Source organism: Oryctolagus cuniculus, chromosome 6 (assembly GCF_964237555.1).
Source record: "Oryctolagus cuniculus chromosome 6, mOryCun1.1, whole genome shotgun sequence".
NCBI classification, from domain to species: domain Eukaryota; kingdom Metazoa; phylum Chordata; class Mammalia; order Lagomorpha; family Leporidae; genus Oryctolagus; species Oryctolagus cuniculus.
In genome coordinates, this window is record NC_091437.1 from 111,755,227 (window position 1) to 111,763,759 (window position 8,533).

The 8,533-nt window shown below is 41.8% G+C and overlaps 1 protein-coding gene across 7 annotated transcripts in view; it reads left to right on the top strand.

The window, feature by feature from the left end:
* Window positions 1-3,725, top strand: part of WWP1 (WW domain containing E3 ubiquitin protein ligase 1) — a 135,401-nt gene extending 131,676 nt beyond the window's left edge. For all 7 annotated transcript variants that reach the window (XM_051844599.2, XM_051844598.2, XM_051844597.2 and 4 more), the window contains one exon: window positions 2,148-3,725. In XM_051844599.2, the coding sequence (XP_051700559.1) occupies window positions 2,148-2,153 (6 nt within the window). In that variant the 3' untranslated portion in view covers window positions 2,154-3,725. The remainder of the gene's footprint in view (window positions 1-2,147) is intronic.
* The last annotated feature ends 4,808 nt before the right edge of the window (window positions 3,726-8,533 follow it).

The window sequence follows — 8,533 nt, forward strand, 5'->3', positions numbered from 1 at the left end:
TACTTGTAAAACAGTGCAAAAATATAATGGCTAATGTCTTAAAACAGAGGCCTGTTTTGGATGTTTTCAGGTAATCCTCTTTCTATTGTTATTCAGCTCAATACTGACTAAGTGTTATATATTTATATTTATATATATATTATATATATTTATATTTAAAGCAGAACAAAGGTATAAGAGTAGAGCGAGAACTCTGCCCTCAGAATTTGAGAATCTAACAGGAGAAACCAGCCTGTCGTAATAAAGAATAGATTACAGTGTATGTTAAAATGTAAATAAAATAGCTTGTGGACAAGTGAATTTCTAAGTCTATGTAAGATACTCAAAGAGAACTTCCTGGAGGAAGTTGGAGCGTTTGTACTGATTCTGATGAATAAGATTTGGGCAGAAAAGGTATTCTGGACCATAGCACCATAAAGAGCACTGCCATAGAAAAAGAGGATGTGTTGTATTTAAAGAGCATTAAATAAATTGGTGGAGGCCGAGGCCGTACTGAGGAGCATAGACTTCCTTCCCTCATGTCAGGCACGTGCCATCCACAGCAGTTCAGAGCAGCAACAGTCATTAAGAGTGGCATAAAATTAGTATGTCCTTTTAGCAGAGCACCCCTGCAGTGATACAAGACTAGGTAGGTTGTAGAGAAAAAATAACATTAAAAAAAAAAAAAAGAAGAAAAACAGAAAATCTAGTAAGATACTACTAAGGTAGATACAAGGATGTGTTGGCAACAGAAATGATCAGGAGGGAAAAGACAGGAAAAACTGGTAGAAAGATAACAATTTGTCATAGGTTATATATAAAAGATGTAAAAGAACAGAAAATTACTATTATCTGGACTTAAGATTGTGTCTACAGTGAAGCATAGTTTAAAATAAAGGGGAGGGGCCGGCGCTGCGGCTCAATAGGCTAATCCTCCGCCTGTGGCGCTGGCACACCGGGTTCTAGATCCGGTCCGGGTGCCGGATTCTGTCCCGGTTGCTCCTCTTCCAGGCCAGCTCTCTGCTGTGCCCCGGGAGTGCAGTGGAGGATGGCCCAGGTCCTTGGGCCCTCACCCACATGGGAGACCAGGAGAAGAACCTGGCTCCTGGCTTCGGATCAGCACGGTGCGCTGGCCGCAGTGGCCATTGGGGAATGAACCAACGGAAAAAGGAAGACCTCTCTATCTCTCTCTCTTACTGTCTACTCTGTCAAAAAAAAAATAAATTAATTTAAAAAAAGGGGGAGGGCAATAATATCTTTACCGTTTTTTAAGATACAAACAATATTTATGTTCTGAGAGCAGCACTGTTTTAACTGGCTGCCTTGTTTCAAAAAGCTTTTAATTTTCATCTTTCGTGACTCCTACATGAGCCGAGGCAAGGGCAGATGAGCAGTAGAGTGGTAGGAGGTCACCTGGATAATTCATAGAGGAAAAGCTCCACATGAGCGAGTTACTGTATAGACAGGTTCCAGCCTGAGAAGCTGTTTCACTGGTCACAGAGAGGGAACCAAAACACAGACATTGAATCATACTGCTGACCAGTATTGTATCCTAGGAAATTAAATGTTACTCTGACTTTGTAAATTGAAAAACAATACATTATGATTTTAAGCATTTTCAGTATTTTTATATTTTTCGTCAGTTAGTCCCAGAAGTCTGACAATACTGAAAAGGTGTCATTTTAGATGTTATACATATGGTGAGGAGATTATTTGAAGAGACATAGAAAAGTATGTATTTGTTCACTGTCTCCACCCCAGAACCTGAGGTCCACGAGGACAAGGCTTTGAGTTTTTCATCCCCATCTCATCAGCTTCTGGCACAGTATACAGCATGGAAAAGATTCTCAGTAAATACTGAACTGATGAATGAATGAGTGAATGAAAGAAATGTACTCTTAACCCAAGAGAATTGAGTAGGGAGCACATACATGTGGCAGTCAGGAATACTACAGAAAAATGATTTAAAAAATTCTTTGGTGCTTCAGTTACTATTTGTAATTTATTTTCTATGGGAAATGTTAAAATATTATTTATGTATAGGTCTTAAATAGCTTGCTCTTGGAAATGCTGATATATAGTAATAATGTGCTTAAAAATACTGTATTAGAAATGTCTCATAGCTTATTTTATTGAAAACATCTGATTTTGTTTTTGTTTTTGTTCAGTTTTAATCGCTTGGATCTACCACCATATAAGAGTTATGAACAACTAAAGGAAAAACTCCTTTTTGCAATAGAAGAAACAGAGGGATTTGGACAAGAATGAATGTGGCTTCTTGTTTTGGAGGAGCTCTTGCATTTAAATACCCCAACCAAGAAAATTGCACAGATAGTATATATAAGCTGTTCATTCTGTACAGGAGTTTTCTGAACCTTTCAAAAGTATAAATGTTTTCCGTTCTTCCACAGAAATATGCAAAACCATTCATCTTTTTCTACTTTATTTATTGTTCCCTTGAAATGACTGACCAGGAAAAAGATCACCCTTAAATTTTGAAACAAGCAAGAGACTTTATTAAAAAATAAGAAGTATATATCTCTATTAAGCATATATGATAGTGGCTCTAGTTTTATAGAGCTCCAAGTGTATTAAACATCACAGCTGTTCTTCACAAAGATCTGGATTTGCTTTACCTTTATTATCCAGGGGAAAAAGTGCAAACTGCTCCATGTTCTTCATGTAACAACTCCTGAGGGCATTTAGCTGCATGGCTGTTCAGGAAGGTATTAAGGGCTTAAGCCAAATCTTACTTTGAGTATATTTAAAAATGCTGCTGGCTTTTCTGAAGACAGGTGCTTAAACCTGTCAGTTTGTTTTAAATAAATAGAATAGTTGAAAATTTTTCCCTCTTTGCTACATTAGTAATACAGTGAAAGTATGAATGGAGACCATACTTACATGAAAGTTCTATTAGATCCAATACCACTTAGTTTATTATAGAGATTGGTAAAAATTCATTCAGCAGACTAGAGGTTTGTTTACATGTTACTTTGGGATATTAGGTATTTGTGAATTAAAAAATCAGGCACTTCTGTACTTTTCTTTTTAAATCTGTGACATCCTTCAAATTTTATTCACAATAAATTGATGCAGTTTGATACATAGGAACATATAAAAGGTAATGTGAACTTTGCCACTTTTGTGTTCAAAATTCCAGTTTTATAAAAGCAGATGAATTGAAAAGTTACACAAGCATTTGAAACACAAATAGAAGACTAAGGATTTTCTATTACTGTTTGAATATCTTCATTCCTTTCAAATTCATGAAAATTCTATGTATCTGAATTAAACAAGCATATTAAAAACCTTCTGGGTCCTCTTTCCCCCCTTTTACAATTATTTTTGTTCTAAGTAAATAACACTTGTTTTTCATTATAAGGGCATTTGCTGAACTACAAAGATGTATAACAAAATCTGATGTGAATGATATTAATGCTACTTTTAGCAAACTGGACTTCTTAATTAATACAAAAATTTCAATTTCCATTTGTATCATGCTTTCAATATGCACTGTAAACTTCTTTAACTTAAACTTTTTTTTATAACCATTGAACTGACTTAGGAATGTGTTACCTGTAAATAATTCACTGCTAAGTGCATACAGAAAATACTAGTATACAGTTAACTTCCGTACAGTTTTTGCTTTCCAAAAATTTTATTTTTCTACATAATAATTTAGATTGTGTTCTGCATTTTATTCAAAATTCACAGTAAAGGTAAAATAAAGTCAGTGATCCACTTGATTGAATAGATTCCTTTCCCAAATCCTAACTCCAGACATTCTGGTTATTTTCAAGTCTTACAGAATTTTTAAAAAGAATTCTAATGTATATGACAGGTTACACAATAGAAAGTGATTAACCTTCAAAAGGAGTGCTTAAACTGTACCACTAAAGTTAGACATTAGACACACAGGTGGCGTAGCGCTGTAGAGCATTCACTGTGACAGAAGTTCCCGAGTACCACCACTCAGTGGAGCTATACCAGAGTATCAGATTTACGTGGTTTTCTGGGTAATTACCCCCCTCAACATTTCAAGTAAGAAACTACCTTGTACCACGAACTTACAGGGAGACCAAACCAGTTTTTTGGGAAGACTAGTTAAGAGAAGTCAGGAGAGCTTTCATAGTCAATGATAGACATCCAGAGGTACATGATTTGTCTGTTCTGCAGTAGAAAAAAATGAAGAAATGTGGCCCCACCTTTTCTCATCTCTTCCCATCCCTGTTCTGTCCTGAAAGAACCACTGAGAAATCAAGAAATGCAATGCTTACTGTGCTCACAGTTAATGAGGAAACGGGAGGTGAGAAGGAGGCTCAGAAACAGGTTCACATTGCTAAATTCAGGTCATTGACACGCCCCACCAAGCCCAGGAATGGATAGCACACAGGCTTAACACAACTTCATGAGGCAAATCAACTGTCTACCAAGAAAGATGCCACCACAGTTATTTCTTCTATTTCTTACACAGCTGAAAGTGAAAAGGTTAGCAAAATCATTTACTCTTAAATTCAGTTAACCAACTAGCTCTTCTTAACTTGGATGGTATGAGTGTTAACTACATTGCAGAAACTTCTGTTAAAAGTGGCCCCTACTGGTAAGTTTTATCTATACGGGGAAACTCAGAAACATGAAGCCCTAACTTTGAGCTTTCTTGAGTGTAAAATCTTGTACTGCATGCCCCTTATGAAGACCCTGAGCTATCGCCTGGGGAGATAAGAGTACTTGCAGAGCTGTGTAGATGTTCCACTACGGACACTGCTGCTGTTAAGGTCATGTTCTGAAAGGAAACCTGACCTTGCCATGCTGTCCAGCTGTAGTTCCTGTCCGACAGCCTTCTAAGTACTGCACGTGGAGCCCATTGTAAGCTGGCTGAGTCTGAATGTTTGGTTCACCCTAAGATCTGGTAAATATTGCAGAAGTAAAACAGAAATCTCTAGAAATACACAAACATTCCTGTCTTAATATGTTGAACTTAAAAGCCGAGCTTGTGGTCAACTATGGGTTTCTTTCCAATCTCAGCCAAGGAGAACACACTCAGATGGCAGTAGGATTTTTAAGTATTTACTGATATTCATGGTAATAAACATTTTACACAAGTTATTTAACCCTCACAACTCCATGGGATTGGTGTCTTGATGACTGAAAAATGAGGAACGTGAGTCTTAAGAGAACTCATTTTTATGACTTCCATAGCTAATCCACAGTGCATGACTTAAAAACTCAGGGGCCTAGCATTTTGGCGCAGCTGGCTGGCATCTCATGTCAGAATGCTAGATCACATCCTGGCCACTCCATTTCTGTTGCAGCTTCCTGAGGATGGCTGAGGTGCTTGGGCCCCTGCCACCCATGTGGGAGACCAGGATGAAGTTCTTGGTTCCTAGCTTCAGCCTGGCCCAGACCTGGCTGTTCTGGTCATTTGAGGAGTGAATAGCAGAAGGAAGGTCTCTCTCCCTCTTTGTTGGTCTGCCTTTCAAATAAATACAGCTTGAAAGCAACAACCAAAAAAAAAAAAAAACAATTGAGAAAACTGTCAAAACTTCCAAGTTCTTACAGGATCATGGCCACTTTGAAAATTCAAGTTTCTTATATCTTCAGAAGGAAGGAGACCTCCGTAAGGAGGTATATTTACCCAGAGCCCTGCGTTATGTTTTAAAGCCTTAATACTACAAATTCTAACAAAATGCATGCAGGGAAATAATTATGTCAAACCAGCAGAGTCAGCTCTGGAATGCACACAAGAACAGTGAGGTGGAGACTGTAGAAGGAGCATGTAAAGGGGCCCTAGGGTTCAGTCTTGGAAGTAGTGGGTCTGACATGCCAGGGAGGGAAATGCCAAGAATGCAACACCTAGTGACTCAGGCTCTTGGGAAGTTAAAATTAGAAGGGATTTAGTGTAGAGCATCAGCATCTTGGGAAGGCACCACATCCTGGAGAAGAAAGCTATCCCTAACGGAGTAAACAGAAAACAAGGTAAAAGGTCTATATAGGAGCCAGCCGTCACAGCCTTGGGCATTTAGCCCATAGAGAGAGAGTTTATGCTGATAGAAGAACCAAAACAATAAGGAAACTGCCTTTCAAGGTGAGTGCCTGAGGGTAGACATGGGAACCCTGTAAGACACAGATCTGTCTGGGATGTCCGGCTGTCTGTGTGAGCAAGTAGGATCATCTCTCCATGGGGTGGGGGAGTAATAAAATAGGGGAGCCCCAGTAGCCCCATCTCCAGGGACATGACCTCAGCAATCTCAGCTACAGGAAGGAACCACAATTGTTACAGGCTCCCAAGGGGAGCTATCTGGAACAGGCATGCTAGTTCTGCTGTGTTCCCCCAGTCCTGGCCTCTGACCCTCAGATCACAGGTTGCAGATGCCATCCCAAGGAAGGAGTCGTGTCTGGAACATGCTGCCCTAAGGTCAGAGTTCCTGGTTATACCAATCCCAGGACCCCACAGACACTCTAGCACACTTTAAAAAAAAAGAAAAAGTCGGGCCGGCGCCGCGGCTCACTAGGCTAATCCTCCACCTAGCGGCGCCGGCACACCGGGTTCTAGTCCCGGTCGGGAGTGCAGTGGAGGATGGCCCAGGTGCTTGGGCCCTGCACCCCATGGGAGACCAGGAAAAGCACCTGGCTCCTGGCTCCTGGCTCCTGGCTCCTGCCATCTGATCAGCGCGGTGCGCCGGCCGCGGCGGCCATTGGAGGGTGAACCAACGGCAAAGGAAGACCTTTCTCTCTCTCTCTCTCTCACTGTCCACTCTGCCTGTCAAAAAAAGAAAAAAAAAATTAAAAAAAAAAAAAAGTCTACAGCGTCATAAACCCAAGTAGACCTAGCAGCAACAGTGAACCCTGCCCCTGCCCCTCCCTCACCCTAGCCCAAGCTATCCAGAAGTCACTCCAATCAGCAGGGCAGCTTCTGATCTCAAGACATTAGATGGGGAGGCAGGTGGGTGCCTTTGTCCATCCCACCACCACCCTCTCCTTCCCCTCAGACTTAGGCCTGTTCTCATTGTGGCTCCCTCCCCAGTCCTACCCCAGCTACATTGGGTATGGATGGCAGCACACGCCTACCCTTCCCAGACTCGGGTCAGGCACTCCATGCCCCTGACCACTGTCCGCAGGAGCTGTATGGGCCTACCAGGACTGAAGGAGCCTCCCTTGCTGCTGCTGCTGCTGCCATTGATTACAGTGGAAGATGGTAATTCACTTCAGCATCCAATTAGAACTAACGCCAAATTAGCCTACAAAACTGGCACCCAAAAACAACTTCGGGAAAAAGCCCACTTTTCAAGAGATAAGAAGAGCTGATTCATGATCCAAGAAATACAGCAAAGAGATGGAGATCTTGAAAAATAACCAACAAATGTTAGATATGAAAAACTGCAAAAGTCAACTAAAAAATGCAGTTGAATGCCTCAGCAGCAGACTGCGCAAGCAGAAGAAAGTAATGTGAATTTGAAGACAGGTCTTGTGAAAGACCCCAGCAAGATGAAAAAGAATGAAGTCAGCCTCTGTGATCTGTGAAACACCGGTAAGTGAATTAATATTTGTATAATGGAAATTCAGGAAGGAGGTAAGACTAAAGGCACAGAAAACCTATTCATTGAAATAATAGCTGAAACTTCCCCAACATGGAGAAAGATAGGAACGAATACAGGAGGCGTCTAGGATCTCAGACATGACCACAAAACAATGTCACTGCTACAAATTATAATCAAGCTCTCAAAAATATAACAAAAACACTAATATTTTCAAGAGAAAAGCCCTTATAGCACTTTTATTTATTTATTTATTTTTTATTTTGTGACAGGCAGAGTGGACAGTGGAAGAGAGACAGAGAGAAAGGTTTTCCTTCTGTTGGTTCACCCCACAATGGCCACTGCGGCTGGCGCACTGCGATGATCCGAAGCCAGGAGCCAGGTGCTTCTCCTGGTCTCCCATGCGGGTGCAGGGCCCAAGCACTTGGGCCATCCTCCACTGCACTCCCGGGCCACAGCAGAGAGCTGGCGTGGAAGAGGGGTAACTGGGACAGAATCTGGTACCCTGACCGGGACTAGAACCCGGTGTGCCAATGCCGCATGTGGAGGTTTAGCCTATTGAGCCGCAGTGCTGGCCCTTATAACACTTTTAAGGGAATCCCAAGTAGATTAACATTTATCATTGGAAACTTTACAGATCAGGAGGGAATGGAAGGTTATATTCCAAGTTATGAGGTAAAAATATCTGCCAATCAAGAATACTGAAGGCCGGCGCCACGGCTCACTAGGCTAATCCTCCGCCTTGCGGCGCCAGCACATGGGGTTCTAGTCCCGGTTGGGGCACCAGATTCTGTCCCGGTTGCCCCTCTTTCAGGCCAGCTCTCTGCTGTGGCCCAGGTGTGCAGTGGAGGATGGCCCAAGTGCTTGGGCCCTGCACCCCATGGGAGACCAGGAGAAGCACCTGGCTCCTGGCTTCGGATCAGCACCATGCGCCGGCCGAGGCGGCCATTGGAGGGTGAACCAACGGCAAAGGAAGACCTTTCTGTCTTTCTCTCTTCTCTCACTGTCCACTCTGCCTG